Source organism: Prionailurus bengalensis, chromosome E3 (assembly GCF_016509475.1).
Source record: "Prionailurus bengalensis isolate Pbe53 chromosome E3, Fcat_Pben_1.1_paternal_pri, whole genome shotgun sequence".
NCBI lineage: Eukaryota > Metazoa > Chordata > Mammalia > Carnivora > Felidae > Prionailurus > Prionailurus bengalensis.
Window position 1 is genome coordinate 28,923,651 of NC_057357.1, and position 21,262 is coordinate 28,944,912.

Below are 21,262 nucleotides of genomic sequence, written 5' to 3' on the forward strand. Positions count from 1 at the left end.
CAGGCTCTGTGGGTTTTACAGAATAGGGAAGTGGGATGAATAGGGCCTTTCTAAATTTACGGAACAGATCTGAGTTCTACAAGGTCAAAATTAGGGGTGCCTGGGTGGCTCAATCGGCTAAGCGTCCCAAATCAGCTCAGATTGTGATTTCGTGGTTTGTGAGTTCAAGCCCTGCATTGGGCTCTGAGCTCACAGTGCAGAGCCTCCTTGGGATTCTCTCTCTCTCCCTCTCTTTCTCTCTCCTTCTCTGCCCCTCTCCCACTTGCATGTGCACATGTTCTCTCTCTCTCTCTCAAGATAAATAAACTTAAAAAAAGGAGGGGGGCACCTGGGTAGGCTCAGTCAGCTAAGTGTCCAACTTTGGCTCAGGTCATGATCTCACTGTTCTTGAGTTTGAGCCCCAGGTTGGGCTCTATGCTGACAGCTCAGAGCCTGGAGCCTGCTTTGGATTCTGCGTCTCCCTCTCTCATGCTCTGTCTCTCTGTCTCTCAAAAATAAACATTAGAAAGAAAAAAATTAAAGGGGCGTAGTCAGGTAGCTCAGTCAGTTGAGCGACCGACTTGGACTCAGGTCATGATGTCATAATTTGTGAGTTTAAGCCCTGCATCTGGCTCTGTGCTGACAGCTCAGAGCTTGGAGCCTGCTTCCGATTCTGTGTCTCCCTCTCTTTCTGCCCCTCCCCTGCTCACATTCTGTCTCTCTCTCTCTCAAAAATAAACATTATACATTTTTGGTTATTAAAAAAAAATACACCGGGAACGAGGACACACATCATAACTGAAACAAAAGTTTCAAAAAACAGTATTTCCTTGTTTGCTGTTTGTTCCATTCCATTTCATTAAAAATATGTTCACCGGGGGCCACTAATAAATAGATTTTAAAACCTACTATGGGTAAAGACTAGCAGTTTAAAAAGCACTGTTCTACGATCTAAGTCACAGATGCTGGCCTTCCTGGCAATGGAAGGAAGCATAGAATTGGATTCCTAACTGGAATCACAGAATCTCCCACTGTTTGGGGTACAAAACTGGGATGGTAGAGTTTATTCGTCCATCAATTATTCACAGATAGCTCTTGGACTCCTCATGTGTACTACCCAGTATTAAGTGTCAGTGGAAGAGAACAGGCCTAGAAAAGCAAGAGGCCTGGATTCCAATCACCTCCATTTGCTGGTGATCTTGGTTAAGCCTCATCAGTTATCAAAGACTCAGTTGCCTCCTTTGTAAAATGGGAGTAATAGTAGAGAAATCAATGAGCCAAAGTGTGTAAGATTTAGCACACTGTCAGGCTCCTAGTAAGTACTTAATACAGGGGTTCTCAAGGTGTGATCCCCAGGCCAGCAGCATCCCCGTCACCTGAGAACTCGTTAGAAAAGCAGTTCTCGGATCTCATCCTAGATTGACTATATCAGCAACCTCAGGAGTGGGGCCCTTTAACAAGTCTTCAAGGTGATTCTCAGACACTCTCAAGTTTGAGAACCACAGGCTCAACACATGGTAACCATTGACAATTAGTCCCTGAGGCTGCAGAGACGAGCAGTGGGGACACGCTGGAAATATCAGTCAACTAAAGTGCCAGTGGCACGCAAAGGTAAAGGATCTTAGTCCTGACTCCTCCTCCCTCCTCCCGCAGCACCTAGAGAGCTCGCTGATTGGTGAAATCCCTCCGGAGAGTCACCACCCAACCAACCCCGGAGACAGAAAACTGAAAGGGGTGGGACCGAGTGTAGCGAGAGCGGCGCACCTATTGGCTGTAGACCATGCCGCAGAGAGGGGCGGAGCTGCGTGTGCGCACAGCCGAGACGCGCCCCTGACGGCGGTTGAAAGATGGCGACTGTCGCCGAGCTCAAGGCTGGTGAGTGCGCGTGGACCGTTTGCCGGGTGAAAGGCGTCTGGCCTTCTTCTTGTGAAAAGGATGGAGCGAAAGGAGCGCGCGCGAAACAGAGTCCGGCTTTCCGGGGGCGCGGGGCTCGTTCTGCGGCGTTAGGGTCGGCAGAGCGTCCGGCTGGTGTGGCGGCCGCTGCGCCCGGGCCCTGTGTGAGGGAAGCAGTCGCACTGGGGCAGTTTTGGAATCGGCTTTGAGCTGGAGCAGGAGCTGCGGGACCCTCATGTGCCCGAGGGGCCTGCAGTCCTGCACGCTGGGCCTCTGGGCGCATTTGTGAGACCGCTCTCGGGCCGAAGCTTTGGGCCGCTCCCTTTATGTGGGACTGAGTGATGACAGTACCCACAGCCATTTATTGGGGTTAGGTACAGTCCCAAACCGTTAGCTCAGTTGTCACTGAATCCTTGCAACCACCTGTGAGGTGCGTCCCGCTCTCCATGGGGAAAAACTGGCGGTGGGAAGCTGCCTGGCCATTCTCCTGGAGTTTTTAACAGAGTTCCATAAAGGTGCGAGTCGATTAAGCTGGAAACGTTTGTTCACCGTTGGTTTTGTGTGATCTGATGTGCAGACAAATAATAGTAGTTATAGTTATAAGCGACAGAGCCTTAAATGTCAAGCACTACCCATTCCCAGTATTGCCTAATAGATCCTGTGTCACAATCTCATGCCCATTTTATAGACTGGGAAATAGAGGTGCGGAGAGGTGAAATAGCTCGCGCAAAGCGCCTTAGCTAGGAGGCCCAGTGCGAGAGCCTAGATCAGCCGCACCTGAAGGCCAGGTCTTAATCCCTGGGTGATACTGCTACCCAGTTAATAAAACCAGTTGAGTTTTCAGGGAACTTGGGATCCAAATCAGTAATTCTTAAAGATTTGGCAGGGAGGGGTTGAATCCCTTTGAGAAGAGGATGCTGGAAGCATTGACGTAAATGTGTGTTTGGGCGCCGGGCTGGTGAACAGTCCTGGAAAAGGCATGCCTTTATCCACAAGAACAGAGTTCACGGGAATCCGATCTCACTCCCCGCAGGGAATCCGTAACACGTGTGATATTGCATCAGCTCCAGAGGATTTATCTTTTTTTTTTTTTAAAGATTTTTTTCAGTTTATTTATTTATTTTGAGAGGGAGAGGGACAGAATCCCAAGCAGGCTTTGCACTGCCACCACGGAGCCTGATGCCAGGGCTCGAACTCACACGAGATCGTGACCTGAGCCTAAATCAAGAGTCAGAGGCTTAACCCACTGAGCCACCCAGGCGCCCCTCTTCAGAGGATTTAAAGATACTTTGGGGAGGGGGGCACCTGGGTGGCTCAGTGGGATAAGCCACCCGCTCTTGATTTAGGCTCAGGTCACGATCCTGCGGTTGCGAGTTGGAGCCCCACGTGGGGGCTCTGCGCTGACCGTGGGGAGCCTGCTTGGGATCCTCTCTCCCTGCCCCTCTCCTGCTCATGCCTTCTCCCCCCCACCCCCAAATAAATAAACTTAAAAAAAATAAAGGTATTTTGGGATATTAAGGCAAGTTAAGAACCTCTTTCTGAAGTTGTTATAGCACCGTGTTTTAAACATAATAGAAGGAAGGGCAAAATAATACAGAACCCCAAAAGAAGATGTAACTCTGGGGTTTAGGAGTGAGTGTCCTTCACAGATCTAGGGAGCCCTTTATGTTTTTTCTGCGTTGCCCAGTTCTGAATATGCTCTGTGTTCAAGAGAATCTCAGTGACAGTGTGTTTCCCAGTCAGTTATCGTACATTGTATGGACTTGTGCCTTTTTGAAGCTTGCACATCTTTGCATCTCCCTTGGTTCTGCCTCCGAGAGGTGGAGCTCATCATGTTGGAGAGGGCAACTGAGGCGTGAGCTGGCGGTGAGACGGACAGCCTAGATTTCCTAACTCCAGCTTCATTAATTCGCATTTCTCTGCTGAGTTTGAGGCTGTGCTGTGTGCACATACAGCCTTTGGGACAGGATCCTGGCCAGCGAAAACTCTCCCATCTACTTCCAAAGATGGAGTTAAAGAACGGGTTCGGTTATGATCCCTAGACTGTGATAAGGCTGGACCTTCCTTTTATGGGCCTGTTACAAAGTCTGATTGGGTGATAACTGTACTTGCATACCTGCCAAATAGGTTGAAGGGATGATTTAAAAACAAGGAGCAAGAAAGGTTAAAATTCAGTCTAGATTGTATCTCTGTAATGGAATCCTAAGACCCAGGTTTTTGTTGTTGTATAATAAAGCTTTAAAGGAATTTTATGACAAATGGATAAGTTCTTTGGGCTCTGTTTATGAGTTTTTCTTTATGTTGATGTACTTATTTGGTGCCTTGGGTAGGGCACAGTATGTATTAAACTATGTTTATTACACCCTGTATTATAATGCTCCCAGGTAGAGTTTTTGAGCTCTTACTGTGTTCTAGGCACTGTGGGTGAGAGGTGCTGATTGTCTGGGTTCGTTACTTAGCCTTGAGGGACAATGTGAATGAAGAAGGTCCAGATTACTGCAAGGAATGATGCCAATTCAGCCCTGTGCCCGTCAGTATCTATACTAACATTTATAGGTAAATCTCATTATCATAACTGATACAGCAATCCGACCCTTGCTCCTCAAGAAGTTAGATTACACTCAATATATATATCCCCGATGTCTCAAGGTGGCAGTGATAGATTTCTAACTAGGCTTATAATTTCAGAATCCTGTTGTTTTTTAGGAAATTAACTGGTGTCTTAAACAAACAAACAAACAAACACAGAAATACCTTTTTCCTCTGAATGGGCCGTTCCCCAAGGGTTCTGGATAGCATAGGTTTTTATCAAAAGACAACATATTCCTTCCTTTTATGGAATGCATTCATTGTCTTTAATCATCTTTCTACACCAGAGATTTTCGTGACATATAGAACCTATCTGCAGTGCTAAACACTCTTGAAAACATACGAGACAGTAAGGGTTAATTTCAGGCTCCGGTGAGCTAATTCTATGCTCCCTTTTCCTCCCTCACTAAAGATGCATACCAGACTATAGCTACTGACAGTGATGATGTTAGAAAGATAAACTTGAGTTTGCTTAAATATATTAAAATAGCAAATCATTGCAACTTGAGAACTTTATATTTGTATTACAAACATGAATTGTGGTAGCTAATTGGATAACTTCCATTTAGCACATTGTTTAGATCGAAACAGTGGGTATTAGGCCACTTTACTAGTTACACATTTTTCTTCCAAGTATGCCCTAAGAATTGAGGGGTGCCTGGCTGGCTCAGTTGGTGGAGTGTGCGGCTCTTGATCTCAAGAGTTTGAATGAGTTCGAGCTCCATGTTGATGTAGAGATTACTTAAAAAAAAAAAAAAAAAAAAGAATGACCAAATTTGTTCTATAATTGAAACATAATATTTTATATTTAACAGTTTTAAAGGACACCTTGGAGAAAAGAGGAGTATTAGGGCATTTAAAAGCAAGGATCCGAGCTGAAGTTTTCAATGCCCTGAATGATGAAAGTGAACCCCGACCACCGTTGTCTCATGAAAACCTTCTAATTAATGAATTAATTCGGGAGTATTTGGAATTCAACAAATATAAGTATACAGCATCTGTCCTCATATCAGGTAAGAGGTTATTGTTACTTACCTGAAACAACATCTGCTTTTTCCCTGCCCTCAATTCTCAGAAAATGTTTACGCTGGAAATCTGATTCCATTACCACAGTGTCATCTGAGTGACAGCGACCTAAACATCTCATGGGTTCTTTCCATAGCTTGAACAAGTTCTCATGGGGCTTACTGTATTGTAGGCGAAAATAAACAAACACTAGGTGCACCCTTTGAAAAATCGCCTGATACTGAGAATAAGCAGTTGTTGGCATTTTGTTTGCTGCTAGCTTTTTTTCTATAGATATACTTTAAAAATACAGTTTTGCTGTATATAGTTTTTGTTAAAAAATATGAAGCACTAGAGATAAAACTTTAAAATACTGGTACTATTATAGGTGAGGGATATATGCAAATGTGTGTAAAAGCGTGATATTTAAAATGGATTAGGAAGGAGTTTACTTTCCTATTGGGGGTTAACCTTGGTATTGGGGGGAGGAGACGGACAGTCGAAGAGACATTTATCTGTTAAATTTTATTTGTGAAGAAAGTAAAGAACTGAAAGGAATGCACGGTAGTCAAGACTTTCCTCTGGCTGAGGGAGAAATAGGATTGGAAGGATTGCACCTGTATCATTTGATGGCCTTGTTTAAGGTTTGCTCTGTGCTTTAAGATCGTTTCACCTCTCATTAAAGAAAAGAAGCCATGAAGTAGATTTTGGAAGAGAGAATGAGTTCTTTGAGATGCTGGAACTTTGATTTAACAGCCCTTTTATTGATATTCTAGATGTCTTATTTAATGTTAAGCATATACCTTAACTGAATAAAGACCAGGATTTTTCGTGGTCTAAGGATCTTCAGTATCAGTAGCCACTTTCCTCACTTTGTTACAGATGGCTACATAATACTATTAGTACTCAGAAAAGAAGAAAATTGTGAAAATAGAATGAATGCGGTCTTGGACTTGGGCTTCCCTAAAATGAAATATGGTAACCATCATTTTAAGTTTCATATTAAGTGTCTCGGCTTTGTTCAAAAACTGAGGTATAGTTAACAGTACAATATACCTTTTTTAGTATACACTGCGATGAATTTTACCAAATGCATAGTTTTGTAACTACCACCTCAGTTACAGTCTCGATGTAGAGTATTTTTAGCACCTCAAAAAATTCTCTGCCCTGTTGTGGTCAACTTCTTTGTCTACCCCCACCCCTAGGAACCACTGATCTGTTGTTTTCTGTACCTGGCATTTGCCTTTTCCAGAATGTTATAGAAATGAACCCATTCAGGAAGTAGCCTTTTGAGTCCGCTTCCTTTCACTTAGCATAATGCATTTGAGATTCAGCTGTGTTGGGTTTTTTTCCCCCTGAATAGCACTCATTTGTATGGCTGTGCCGATTTTATCCATTATCGCCAGTGGTTTGTAGTTTTTGGCAATTATCAAGCTGCCATAAACATTCACACACAAGTTTCTGTGTGAAAGTAAGCTTTCGTTTCTCTTGAGTAAAGAGCTAAGAGTGGGATTGCAAGGTTGTGTGTGGTAAGTGCATGCTCACCTTTGTAAGGAATGGCTCAACCCGTTTCCAAAGTGGCTGTGCCATTTTGCCTCGCCTACTGAAAATCTGAAAAGTCTGTATACCTGGTGAGTGGTTCTTATCAAAATCGTATGTGCTTTTTAGATGAATAAAGACACCTGATTTTTCCTCCAGAATCCGGTCAGCCGGTAGTACCATTGGACAGACAGTTTCTCATTCGGGAACTAAATGCATTTGAAGAATCAAAGGATAACACAATGTAAGAACTTTTTTTTTTCTATAATGTATTTATTTTTTTATAATTTACATTCAAGTTAGTTAACACATGATGCAACAATGATTTCAGGAGTAGATTCCTTAAGCCCCTTGCCCACTGAGCCCATCCCCCCTCCCACAGCCTCTCCAGCAACCCTCAGTTCTCTATATTTCAGAGTCTCTTCTGTTTTGTCCCCCTCCCTGTTTTTATATTATTTTTGCTTCCTTTCCCTTATGTCCATCTGTTTTGTATCTGAAAGTCCTCGTATGAGTGAAGTCATATGATATTTGTCTTTCTGTGACTAATTTCGCTTAGCATAATACCCTCCAATTCCTTCCACGTAGTTGCAGATGGCAAGATTTCATTCTTTTTGATCGCCGAGTAATACTCCATTGTGTGTGTGTGTGTGTATATATATATACACACACACACACACACACATATATATACACACCACATCTTCTTTATCCATTCATCCATCAGTGGACATTTGGGCTCTTTCCATACTTGGGCCATTGTTGATAGTGCTGCTATAAACATGGGGGTGCATGTGTCCCTTTGAAACAGCACACCTGTGTCCCTTGGATAAATACCTAGTAGTGCCATTGCTGGGTCGTAGGGTAGTTCTCTTTTTAATTTTTCAAAGAACCTCCACACTGCTTTCCAGGGTGGCTGCACCAGTTTGCATTCCCACCAACAGTACAAAAGAGATCCTCTTTTCTCTGCATCCTTATCAACATCTGTTGTTGCCTGAGTTGTTGATGTCAGCCTTTCTGACAGGTGTAAGGTGGTATCTCAGTGTGGTGTTGATTTATATTTCCCTGATGATGAGTGATGTGGAGCATTTTTTCATGTGTTGGTTGGACATCTGGGTGTCTTCTTTGGAGAAGTGTCTATTCATTGTGCCAATTTCTTCAGTGGATTATTTATTTTTTGGGTATTGAGTTTGATAAGTTCTGTATGGATTTTGGATACTAACCCTTTATCTGACGTGTCGTTTGCAAATATCTTCTCCCATTCCATCAGTTGCCTTTTAGTTTTGCTGATTGTTTGCTTCGCTGTACAGAAGCTTTTTATTTTGATGAGGTCTCAATAGTTCATTTTGCTTTGGTTTCCCTGCTCCCAGAGACGTGTTGAGTAAGAAGTTGCCGTGGCCAGGGTCAGAGAAGTTTTTGCCTGCTTTCTCCTCGAGGATTTTGATGGCTTCCTGTCTTACATTGAGGTCTTTGATCCATTTTGAGTTTATTTTTGTGTCTGGTGTAAGAAAGTTGTCCAGGTTCATTCTTCTGCGTGTCGCTGTCCAGTTTTCCCAGCACCACTTGCTGAAGAGACTGTCTTTATGTCACTGGATATTCTTTCCTGCTTTGTCAAAGATTAGTTGCCCATACATTTGTGGGTCCATTTCTGGGTTCTCTATTCTGTTCCGTTGATCTGAGTGTCTATTTTTGTGCCAAGAACTTTTTTTAATAACTTTTTTTAAAATAAAAACTTAAAAATAAATTTTTAGATAGTGTTGTATTGGAGTCATAATCACATAGTGGTGGTTTTATTTCGTTTTAACTCAGCAGGTATTTATTTGGTTTGAGTGTGTGTCTAACACGGCACCAAATCCAAGGTGTGTAGCAATAAACAAGATAAGGCGTCTGCTCCCTGGAGCTAAAATTCCCGTGGTTTCAGAGGACTGAGCAACAGTCCTGCTAAGGGTCACGTTTCTTGGTTTCTTGGTCCATACCCCACCCCCCCACTTTTATTTCCCATCTGAGACCATCTTTTATCACTTGTTTCCTTACTCACGCTGAACTCTTCCTCCCGATTATTTCCTTCACTTCAACTTAGGATCCCCCCAAAACCCAATCAACTTGTTTTGACCATTGAACTTAGTGAAAACCAACCCTCTGTTTTCATTTTGTTACTGTCCCCTCTTTTGCCCTCTCTGCATGTTAATTTCTCCTATCACCATTTATACTGAAACTCTGCCCTTGAAAGGAAGGGTGACCACTTTTGAGTAGTTTCTTGGTTCTTTTCTTACTTCAGAGTTGCTTAAACTTTTCCCAGAGAATCCCTGAATGGCAAAAATAAAATAAAATAAAAATAAAATAAAATAAAATATAAAATAAAATATAAAATAAAATAAAATAAAAATAGAATGTACATAGGAGGCCAGGGGACATGGCTCAAAGCAGCCTTTCCATTAGCAAGAAATTTCTTTGAAATCTTATGTTTTCTCTTTCGAAAGCTTTATTGAATTTTTCTACTTCATGATATAATTGTTCTACCATAAAAATGTTATAAAGGACATACCAATTAAATTGAACTTTCCCACAAGTCTTTGCACAATGAATGTTCTAGGATCATACTCCACCTTTACCCTGTACTTTGTCCCAAGGCCCCGGCCCCAAGAGTGGCTGTATATTGTGTATTTCCAATTTGAGAAGCTCAGTTTCACTGGAGTTTCTGTAGCATTTTGTAATGCTGACTCTTCTCCCTTAAAACACCTATTGTCATTTGTCTTTTATGACCTTTACTGTCTAAGTTTTTCTTTCCCTAACAGTGTTCTCAATTTCTTCATTGGCTCTTTTAGGCTTCCTTTAAATTGTGACCACTCAAGTTTTGTCTTTAACAAAACTTTTCATCTTGTCCCCTCGCCCACTTTTCTGAGTATGCCTGAGTCTTTAATGGTGCCTCTGAGCTGTGACTCCACTTTAAATCAAACACATGCCCTAAGTTGTGGGCCCACGTTTCTGCTGGCATCTTAAACTCACCGTGTCCAAAAATTAAATCTGCTGTTTTCATCTCCTTAAACCCCCCTCGTAGGTTCCTCATGTAGCCATTTGGGTCTTAAACTCAGAGTCCATTTATGTTTGTGGCTCCAGCTCCTTTCTCCACCAGTCACTTTGCACATCGCATCCCTTCTACCTCTGCGGTATCTCCCATCCACTCCCGCTGCCCCACGCTGTGTTGTTCAGAAGCCGTCTGCTTTCTCTGTCTCTAGTCACTTTCTTTGCCAACTTACACTTCAAACTGTCAGCAGTTTGCTTTCTGAAAGACAGTTACTGCTTTGTTTAAAAACACTTCTGTTGTGAAGTTTTCAGATTTTAAAAAGTAATATGGATTGTAAGATTGAAATTTTCTCACCCACAAAAGTAACACACACATTGACAAAAGTAAATGTGTGAGATGATGGATATGTTACTTAATTCGCTGAGGAGAATTCCTTTGCTGTGTGTGTGTGTGTGTGTGTGTGTGTGTGTGTGTGTGTGTGTATCAAGTTATCACCTTATATAGTTTAAATACCTTACAATTTTATTTCTCAGTTATACGTCAGTAGAGCTGGGGGAAAAAGGGTAAAATAGTAAGTATACCACATACTAGATACATGTGCCAGTGTGAGTGTAAAGTGGTTTTCCACAAACACATTCATATTTTTCAGAGAAACTTAAGAATTTGCACACAAAGTAGGATAAAGTCTCAAATAGCCTTATGTTAGGTCAAGCCATGCCACCGAATGAGTTTGCCAAATTTATGAAGAAGACTAGTTTTCAGAGTTTCTGTGTTTTAACATTGCAAATAAAGTATTGTAAGGCCGAACCTGAAAAAATATTCTCCTTTTTTAACTTGTATTTTTTTATAAATTTTTTTTTAATGTTTATTTATTTTTGAGAGAGACAGAGACAAAATGTGAGTGGGTTGGGGCAGAGAGAGGGAGGTGCAGAATCCGAAGCAGGCTCCAGGCTCCGAGCTGTCAGCACAGAGTGGGGCTCTAACTCACGAGCCGTGAGATCATGACCTGAGCTGAAGTCGGTCGCTCAACTGACTGAGCCACCCAGGCGCCCCTTAACTTTTATTTTTTAAAAAATCTTAGTATCCATGAATTTGTGGATTAAATATACTAGTTTTTTGTTTTCTAATAACATCTAAAAATACCTGAATCTTAAAATTTTAAATCTTAAAAACTTTATTGATGTTAAGAACAAGTTTGTTTAAATTTAAAAATCTTCTTGAACCAATTAGCTCTTTGGGACACATTGGTTTAAAATAAACAAAAAGACCTATTTTATGTTCCTGGATTGTAAGATATATTCCTTTCATAAGAGTTGAGGCATCTTAAATAGAGAAACTTACTTTCCTCCTTTCCTTGTGTTATGAAACAGTTGGCATGCAAGGAGTTACTTACTGCTGCGTAACACACTGCCCCAGGATTTGGTGGCTTGTAACAACAAACATTTATTATCTGTGGTCAGAAATCTCTGGGTGGGGCTAGTGGGGCATTTCTCAGGAGATCCGCTTAAAGGGTAGCCAGGGACGTCGTCATCTGAAGACGTGGCTGGGGCTGGAGGATCCCCTTCTGTGTGGCTCACTCACATGGCTGCTTGCATGAGACTCCATTCCTTCCATGTGTACCATTCCCTAGGACAGCTTGAATGTCCTTATGACGTGGTGACCCAGCAGAGAAGGCAAGGAGGAAGCCGAGGGGCACAGTGGTTTGTGACCCAGTCTTGGAAGTTGCACAGCACTCTCATTTAATATGTTTTTTGGTTCAAAGAAGTGACTTGAGCCCACACTCCAGGAGAAGGCAGTTAGGCCCCACCTTTTGGAGGGAAAGGAATGTCATACTTTAAGCTATCACACCAGCTAATAAATAGTTGTCCCCAAAAACTCAGTTAAGTTGTATTTTCAGTGATGAGATTGGAAACATTTCTGGTGTGCTTCTGTCTCTCCCATCGTCAGCCGCATAGCTTCCGTTTGTGCAGGGATGCTCGTGTACATCTCTGAGCAGTATATTGTAATGCAAAGAGTATGGGACTTGGGATTCAACTGGAAAGTTTGTTTACTTACTATCTAAGGAATCTCCAGGGCCGCCTGGGTGGCTCAGTCCATTAAGCGTCCGATTTCGGCTCAGGTCATGATCTCACAGTCTGTGGGTTCAAGCCCTGTGTCAGGCTCTGTGCTGACAGCTCAGAGCCTGGAGCCTGCATCGGATTCCGTGTCTCCCTCTCTCTCTGCCCATCCCCTGCTCATGCTCTGTCTCTCTCTGTCTCAAAAATAAATAAAAACATTACAAAAAATTTAAGAAATCTCCAGCATATCTTCCCTGAGCCATGGTTTTCTCACGTATAAATTGGGGATGATGATTATGACATCTACAGGGCGAAGATAGAATGGAGAGAGATTTGGAAACTGTAAAAATCACTTTTTCTTTAAACTGCCTGCCCTAAAAATAATAGCTTATTAAATATTAGTTCTTACCTGACTCCTGAACAGCTAACATTTATATGCCATTTAATATGTGCCAGGCATGGTTTTAAACCCTTGACATTTATGAACTCATTTAGTCCACAATAACCCTAGGAGGTAAGGACTACACTTATCCTCATTTATAGAGGAAAAAACATTTAAGAGGCTGGGGACATTAAGAATCTTGTTGAGGTCAAGTGGTAAATCCAGGATTTGAACCCAGGCAGCCTGGCTCTTGAGACATATGACCTAATTTGACAAGGATTTATTCATCCAGCATTTCCTGAATACCTGTTGTATTCAGACAGTGCTAGGTACTGGGAAGTCTTACACTGGACTTTAAAGTTGAAAAGCTGAATTCCTGTGTATTGTTTGACTTTGTATTTCAGTTTAGTTGATGTTTAAGTTGGTAACATGGGTTCTCTGGATTTTTAAATTGTCTTTCGAGTTAAATGGTACTCTTAAATTTAAATATTTTTTTAAATGTTTATTATTAAGACACAGAGAGAGACAGAGTATGAGCATGGGAGGGGGGGTGGGGGGAGACACAGAATCTGAAGCAGGCTCCAGGCTCTGAGCTGTCAGCACAGAGCCCGATGTGGGGCTCGAACTCACAAACCGTGAGATCATGACCTGAGCCGAAGTCAGACACGTAACTGGCTGAGCCGCCCAGGTACCCCAAATGGTACTCTTAAATTTAAAAAAGCATGAATAGTTTGTGATTTGGATAGTAACCCTGCATCTTCTTTAAGTATAGAGAATTACCTGGCCATTCAGGTGGCAGAGGCTGCCTTAGAGTAGAGTTTTGGGGGCGCCTGGATGGCTCGGTTGAGCGCCCAACCTTGAGTTCAGCTCAGGTTGTGATCTCATGGTTATGAGATGACCCCGAGTCGGGGTCTGTGCTGAGCGTGGAGCCTGCTTGGGATTCTCTCTTTCCCTCTGTCCCTCTCCTCTGGGCGTGCATGCTCGCTTTCTCTCAAAATAAACATAAACATAAAAGAGAGGTTTGTTTTAAGCTTTTCCTCTATCTATAATTTTAACTGATTGTGGTTTTCTTCCTGCTATAGACCTCTTTTATATGGAATTTTAGCTCATTTCTTGCACGGAACTAAGGAGGACCTCCAAAATCCATTTTCGAGAGGGTCTTCACTTCAGCCTCCAAACCCAGATCTTGGCAGACAACCTAGCGGAAGAAGGCAAAGGGGTATGAATTTCCTGAACTTCATCATTTTGCTGTCAGCACGTATATTTTCTTAAATACTTCTCTCTGGAATAGTTTTTCTTGAGCTTTTGAGTCGTAGTTTAATTCTACTTACACTTAATACAGTTTTGGTCTGTGTTACTTATCATCCTAAAAACAAAATGCTTTTTGGAAGGAGAATCTGGAGGGGAACGACTGGACAAAATTCTCAGATATTATTTCTATACAGAAGTTTGGAAAAACCTGATTTTCACATAGATTTGTACTCTTTGGAGCAGGTTAGATTATTGGTATACTGAACAAATAGCATTTTATCAAATCATCACTCCCCCCCCCCCCGAAAAGTGAGGAAAGATCTCTGCTTACAGATAGAGAAGCCACATGTTTCTGTACCCTTTGCATTTTTATTTAAAAAAATTTTTTTAATGTTTATTTTTGAGAGAGAGAGAGACACACAGACAGCATGAGTGGGGGAGGGGCAGAGAGAGAGGGAGACACAGAATCCGAAACAGGCTCCGGGCTCCGAGCTGTCAGCACACAACCCGAGCTGTCAGCACACAACCCGACTTGGGACCCGAACCTACAAGCTGCGAGGTCATGACCTGAGCCAAGTCAGACTGACTGAACCACCCAGGCGCCCCCTCCCCCACTTTGCATTTTTAGAATACTGTTTGTGGAAGACTGGCAGCTACCTATAAATAACGAATTCTTAGGAGGACAGCCTCGGTTTCTTTCAGAATGCTCCCTTTTCAAATGAGCTTTCTGTTGTTTTGTTCACATCAGCAATAGGCTGTCATTTTGCTAATCTGAACTGAGTGGTTTATTAGCTCCTCCTTTCCAGCTTCGGTCGAGGTGACCTCTTTCTAAGGCCAGTCATAGGTGGGGCTCAGGCAGCAGATTAACAGAACAGCTATAGCCCTGGAATGTGGAAAGAAACTTGTAGAAACCTCTGAAATACAGATCGCCCTTGGTAGTTTTCATAAACTGCTGTGAGCAGTATTGATCATGCCAAATGCTTGCTGTGTCTCCTCGGATCTGAAAGTGAAGTATCTGTGAGGCAAGGCAACCTCTTGAGGAGGTGATTTCTGATTTCACTACGAGTTATCCATTATCTTAGAATGCTGAGCTGATAGACCGTTGAAAAAGAAATCATCCCACCTCCTTCCTTACTTTACGCTTGAGCAAACCGACCCTGAGAAGTTAGGTGACTCCTCTGAAGCCTGCAGCTGATCGTTTTTAGCCGAGTCGGCCTCCCTCCGTGCCCTTCTTGTACACTTTTCGGGGGTTGTGAGGAACTGTGATGAGTGCCTACTGGCCGGCAAGTACTTAAAACAATTACGTGAGTAAATGTCGAAACGTTCAGATAATACACTGTAAACTTCCCTTTCATCTCTTCCGTCTTGCCTCGGCCCCACTCCCCACTTTCCCTCCCTTCCACGGAGGGAAGGCCCCCGTCAGCAGGTCGGCAGGTCTCCCTCGGGATCCGTTTCCTGTGGATTTATGTATTCTGCTCCTGTGCGTGGCCTCCTGCAGTTGGCTTTTCTTCACTTGTTCTGTCAGCACGTGGACATCCCCTTCTACCTCGTTCTTAACTTCGTGTAGTATCACGTGGCTTTGCGAATCGTTCTTTACCGATGTGCTGTTACGTTTTTAATTTTTGGCTTCTACCATGTAGCGGTATAGAATTACTTCCTGCCCACACAAGTGTTTGTCTTGTGCGGATGCCCAGAAGTCCAGTTGCTGGTTCAGAGCATGCACGTACTAAAAAATGTAGTAGATACTGTCTGATTCCCCTCCAGAGAGGCTTTACCAGGTGACGTGCCTACCGAGAGCGTACGATAATCGCACTTTCCCCGCGTGATCGCCACCAGGGGATGTTATACACATGAACACTCGCTCACGCTGCAGACCCGCGACACGGGTATTTTCATTCCCATGAGGGAAAATCTCTGGAGAAAGCACGTTTCTGGCTTGCAAGCTTTTCATTTTTATTTTCTTCCGTTGTACGACGTGGTAATTCAGCACTTGCCTACAACACCTGGTGCTCGTCGCAGGTGCCCTCCTTCATCCCCATCACCTCTTTCCCCCACCCCCAGCCGCCTCCCCTCTGGCGACCATCCACCATCGGTGCGCTGTCTCTAGTTAAGAGTCTCTTTCTTGGGGTGCCTCTCTTTTCTTCCCCCTCTGCTCGTGTGTTTTGTTTCTTAAATTCCACATGGGAGTGAAATCATAGAGTATTTACTCTTCTGACTGACTTCGCTTAGCATAATCCTTTCTAGCTCCATCCATGTGGTGGGCCCGCTTGTAAGCTTTTTCTAATCGATCTCATTCATGGCTAATGGCTAACAACAAAGTTACAAGGAACAGAGTATTTCTTAACTGAGTTCTGTTGTTTTGAGATGTGGGTCACAGAGTAGCAAGTTGTGGCTTCACACCTGGGAGGTGGGAGGGCTGGGGAGTGGAAGAGAGAGGGAGGGAGAGAGCGAGCGTGCGCGGGCAAGCCAAAGAGGGAGAGGGAGGAGAGTGCATTAGTTACTTTGGGGCCTTCAGAGACTCCGCTTAGAGTAAACCTTTGGGCGCTTACTCTGTGGAAAGCTCAGAAATGAGGATAGCAGCTGAACTAAAGAAGAACGTGATTTTGCAAGTTATTTTTCTTGACCGTCAAAAATTTTCTTGATAACAATGAACTCTTTGTGCAATGATTAAAAACAAATTTTTTTTAATGTTTATTTATTTATTTATTTATTATTTTTTTTAACGTTTATTTATTTTTGAGACAGAGAGAGACAGAGCATGAACGGGGGAGGGGCAGAGAGAGAGGGAGACACAGAATCGGAAGCAGGCTCCAGGCTCTGAGCCATTGGCCCAGAACCCGACGCGGGGCTCGAACTCACAGACCGTGAGATCGTGACCTGAGCTGAAGTCACACGCTTAACCGACTGAGCCACCCAGGCGCCCCTTTAATGTTTATTTTTGAGAGTGAGAGAGAGAGGCAGAGCGTGAGTGGGGGAGGGGCAGAGAGAGAGGGGGACACAGAAACGGAAGCAGGCTCCAGGCTCTGAGCCGTCAGCACAGAACCCTACGCGGGGCTCGAACTCACAGACTGCGAGATCATGACCTGAGCCGAAGTCGGACGCTTAACCGACTGAGCCACCCAGGCGCCCCTGTGCAATGATTTGTGAGGAATTATCAGCCCAAAATTGCATTGTGTCCCAGTCACACACTCGAGTATTCTGTTTACTTTCTGGATTCTAGCTTACTGTTTGATGGAAATGTGTTTGATTTGACAACATTGACGAGGTTATGGAGACATGAAAATAATTATTCTTCAGATTACAATACCTGATCTCTACAGAAGCTCATCCGACTGAAACATCAAACACTTAAAATGAAATTCTCTTTTATTTGAACACAAGCCTAAAGCATTCCAGCATGAAAGCACTTCCTTTATCAGAGCTTTCAGAGTGCTGAAAAAAAGAGGGTTTATGTAGATACTCTCACCTTTGGAATGGTAACCAGTTCATTAGTGGTGCTGGTATTAGTGCTTGAAATATGGAGGCAAAGTAGTTTTGGGTATAAATAAAAAACCAGATATCTCATAGCAGAGAAAATTATTAACGGAGCTTGATAGCCCATCTGTAAGGTACATGCATAACAACTTCATTTCTTTACAGTGCTTTTCTAGAAAACCTGAAATGGTTGTGGCCTCAATTTTGTTCTGTCCAGCAAAGCTGCCTAAAAATGAGGGAGGTAGTCATCTGTGATCCAGACCAGTAGTCTCCCATTTTTTATGAGGGTGATCAGCTGTGGTGGACTAGTGGGAATGGGTGTAGAAGCAAATTGTCTTTAGAGTTAGAAAATCCAGGAGCACCTGGGTGGCTCAGTCGGTTAAGTGTCAGACTCTTGATTTCGGCTCAGGTCATGATCTCCTGGTTTGTGGGTTTGAGCCCCACACTGGGCTCTGTGCTGACAGCTCAGAGCCTGGAGCCTGTTTCAGAGCCTGCTCCAGATTCTTTGTCTCCCCCTCTCTCTGCCCCTTCCCTGCTCGTGCTCTGTCTCTGTCTCGCTCTCTCACACAAAAATAAATAAACACTAAAAAAAAATTAAAATAAAGAAGCATCAAGAAAAGAAAATCCAATATGTGCTTGTGGTGCTACAATTGCATATTTCTAACAACTGCCTAGATTTGTATTCTTTTTCTCTTGTCATCTAGTTGTCATAAAAATGGGTTTTTCCATTGTAAAAAGTGTCTGGGGAATATTTTCAGTTCTTCACAATTCTCAGAATTTAGTCTTTGCATTGCATTTTTGTTGCATTTGGTTCTTTTAATCTAGAACACTTCTGCCCTCTACCCCTTTGCCTCCATGACAAAAGAAATTCAGCAGAAGTGACTGGGGCCCCTTCTATTGCCAGAGCACAGGGGGTGGTCACTGGGGCCTTGGGCGTTTCTGAACTCTTCCTGGAGCTTTATTGTTGTGTTTTTGACTGAAGATTTTCTACAATTTCTGCGATACTTTTCTGATTTGGGTAGGAAGATGTAAACTGCTAGTTTTTTTTTCTGGCCACAAGAGGGTGCTGCCGAGAGGCATTTCTGTTTGAAGAAAAGTTTCTTAGTTCTTAGTTTCAAAGGTAGAACTTAGTTTCAAAGTTCTTCTTAGTTGAAGAACTTAGTCATCCTTCAAAATGCTCATTGAACACTGTCCTTGCAAATTCCATTCCTTACGTATCGTGTAAGAGAAGTTTATAACTACTACTTACCCATGGGTTTACTCCAGGATGCTCTCTGTTCCCCCCTTGGGAGTGAGTCTTTAGTACTAAACATTTCCGATTTCCTCAATAATGGTTTAAAAATGGTGAGTTCCTTTCTTTGTCCCAAGTCACCTGAAGAACTCCTACAATATCAGGGGCGCATGGGTGGCTCAGTCAGTTAAGCGTCCGACTTAAGGTCAGGTCATGATCTCGTGGTTCACGGGTTCAAGCCCACTGTCGGGCTCCGTGCTGACAGCTCAGAGCCTGGAGCCTCTTTTGGATTCTGTATCTCTCTCTCTCTCTCTCTCTCTCTCTCTCTCTCTCTTTCTCTGTCTCTCCCCCCCCCACCTCCTTCTTTCTGTCTTTGTATCTCAAAAATAAACATTTGAAATCTCTTTCAAAAAAAGAACTCCTATAGTATTCAGGATACAGCATTCAAAAATACACGTAGATATGTCTGCACACTGCTTATTTTGACTTGGGATAAGTACTGACATCTGTTTCTGTTAATTTCAGATGACCACCTAAGAAAGGAGAAGGGGAGTATAAATAATATGGAAGATCCTCTTGTTTCTCAAGCAGTAAAGAGATGACATTTCCATCTGGGGCGTCTTTTGTCTTAAAATTGTGTGTATTCAGTACCATATTTATTCTGCCAACATTACCAAAATACATCACTAATGTTTGTACTTTGTAGAAATTCGAGTTTCTGCAAAACATTTAGCTCCTCCTGTTTTACTACATTTGTGAATAAAAACTAACTTGTAGCTTCCAGCTTCTTGGATTTGACTTGAAAGAGAAAAAAAAATACTGTTTTCAGAAGGTATGATAAAGTTTTTTAAATTTGTAAGAGCTAAAGGGATTTTATTAGTACCTCTGTGTTCTTAAAAAGAAAAAAGTTCAGGCCTTTATAGCCATATGCTCTGCTCTTTAACAAGGTTACATTAATTAAATTTCCTTCGGGCTGGAATTAGGTGGATTTGTAGAAAAATCCATTCATGTTCTGAGAAAACATTTAAAAGAACACTAAAGCCAGAAAAAACTATTTTCTATAAACTTTGTTTTTTTCCTTATGATTAGTGGTTTTTCAGATAACCATTTATAATTAGGTTTAGATATCTGAATTACTATCTAAATTTGAACTTTTAAACTAGGTAACAATGTACTTTTTCTTTCCTTGGACCATTTTGGCTTCTATTGGAAGATTTAATTAAAAGGAAGAGGGGGAAATAATTCTTTTAATTTTGCTGTAAGTAAAACAAAGAGTTTGTTTCATTATATAAAGAATGTGGAGTAAGCATGAAGAGACAGGCTTTAGGAGAAATACCAGAAGGCACTTTTTAAAAGATGGCCTTGTGTAACCTCCGTGTGGCCTTCAGCTGTGCACTTACAAGGCGACCTACGCCAGGGGCCGCCACTACCTACTCGGGCTCCGGAAGTCTCATTAAATGCCAGTTTTTCGTTCTTGGGATAAAAAAAAAAAAAAAAAAAAAAAAAAAAAACGGTAAGAGCTCTTAGTGTGCGATCTCTAAAATGCTATTTTGATATTTATTCAGACATTTTTATAACGTGGAGTCTCCAGACCGATATCCCTGACAACACCTGTTACAATAGCGCCCGGTCGGCCGGAAGTCACAAAGCGTGTTCTGGGCGTGAACTGCGCGGGCTCCCGTTTACCGACCGCGTTTAGCTTGAACATTTTCCACAGGGAAAGTGATCATGGCTGGAGCTGGAAAAATTGGCGTCCTCTTCAGGGTGCGGACTCTGTGCTGCCTGTGGAAATTACTGACCCTTATTATTGGCTTTCTGTGCGGTGGTCAGCGTTCAGTCCTTACACCTTAACCAAGAATTTTTATCTGAGTGCCAAAAGTTTAAAGAAGTCCCCTCAAGACATACTTGACAAGTGAGAGGATTTTGCGAGGCCCTATTGACGAGCTAGAGTTACTTACATAGAGAAGTGCCATCAGGGCTCATTTCCATTTTTAAAATTAAATCTGTAATCTGTGGTAACAGTTATGAATTCCGTTGTATTGGGTGTGGGGATATGAATATCTGAATTCTTCTCAGAAGACTTGGTTTACATGCAAGGATGTTGGCAATGGACGCTAAGTTTACCTCAGGAATTACAATCATGCAGGACTAGATTAAGAAAAAATTCTGGACTTTATCATTTTGGATACTGATATAAAGTCATCACAATAGAAGCTGAACAGAATTGTCGCGTGTAGTCGATAGTGCTTTTGTATGCATTGTCCTGTCATTTGTTTGTACCCAGGCCACTTTTATACTTTCGATGTATCATTTAATAAAAAACACTGGAGCAACTCGTCTTTGTGCAGAGGCTGTTCCTGTGCCTGTTCGGTCATCAAGAGGTGGACGCCAGGACGGGAAGAATGGTTGGAGGCGGCTCCCCGGGTCCCCCCTTCCCCCTGCAGGCTCCCCGGCAGCCTGGGTGGAGGGTGGAGGGTGAAGGGAGGGAGCTGTGCCCCGTGTGTGCCCTTGCCATCAGCCACCTCACCTGCCACACTTACTCTTCACCCCGGGGGCTGGCGGGGACGGTGTTGTAACCGGGGACGTGGCCATTTAGGGCTTCAGAAGAGCATATGCAGCACTCTTTTTTTATATTTGGAAAAAGGGAAAACCACCTATTTTCAAAAAACTAAGATTTTTATGATTTCCACAGAGGACCTTAGGTTGAGAAAAATGTACTCCAGAAATGTTTATACTCAGGATATTTGAACTGTGTCAATTAATTTATAAGCCAGTAGTTGAAGAAGGTGCATGGGCAGAGATAGCAAAAAAAAAAAAAAAAAAAAGATCTGAATACAGAG

General features: G+C 42.7%; 1 protein-coding gene across 4 annotated transcripts; it reads left to right on the plus strand.

The window, feature by feature from the left end:
* Nucleotides 1-1,767: 1,767 nt before the first annotated feature.
* Nucleotides 1,768-20,755, plus strand: CEP20 (centrosomal protein 20). Of its 4 annotated transcripts, none has more exons than XR_006294223.1 (6): nt 1,804-1,854; nt 5,277-5,474; nt 7,165-7,249; nt 13,549-13,685; nt 18,948-19,254; nt 19,988-20,755. XR_006294223.1 is itself a non-coding variant. In XM_043560448.1 (6 exons), exons 1-5 carry the CDS (start codon nt 1,827-1,829, stop codon nt 19,022-19,024), a joined length of 525 nt encoding a protein of 174 aa, XP_043416383.1. In that variant the 5' UTR covers nt 1,804-1,826; the 3' UTR covers nt 19,025-19,058; nt 19,988-20,755. The 4 variants fall into 4 exon arrangements, 3 of the variants coding, with proteins under 3 accessions (XP_043416382.1, XP_043416383.1, XP_043416385.1); XM_043560448.1 differs by having other exon boundaries at nt 18,948-19,058; XM_043560450.1 differs by having other exon boundaries at nt 18,948-18,970.
* Nucleotides 20,756-21,262: the final 507 nt, after the last annotated feature.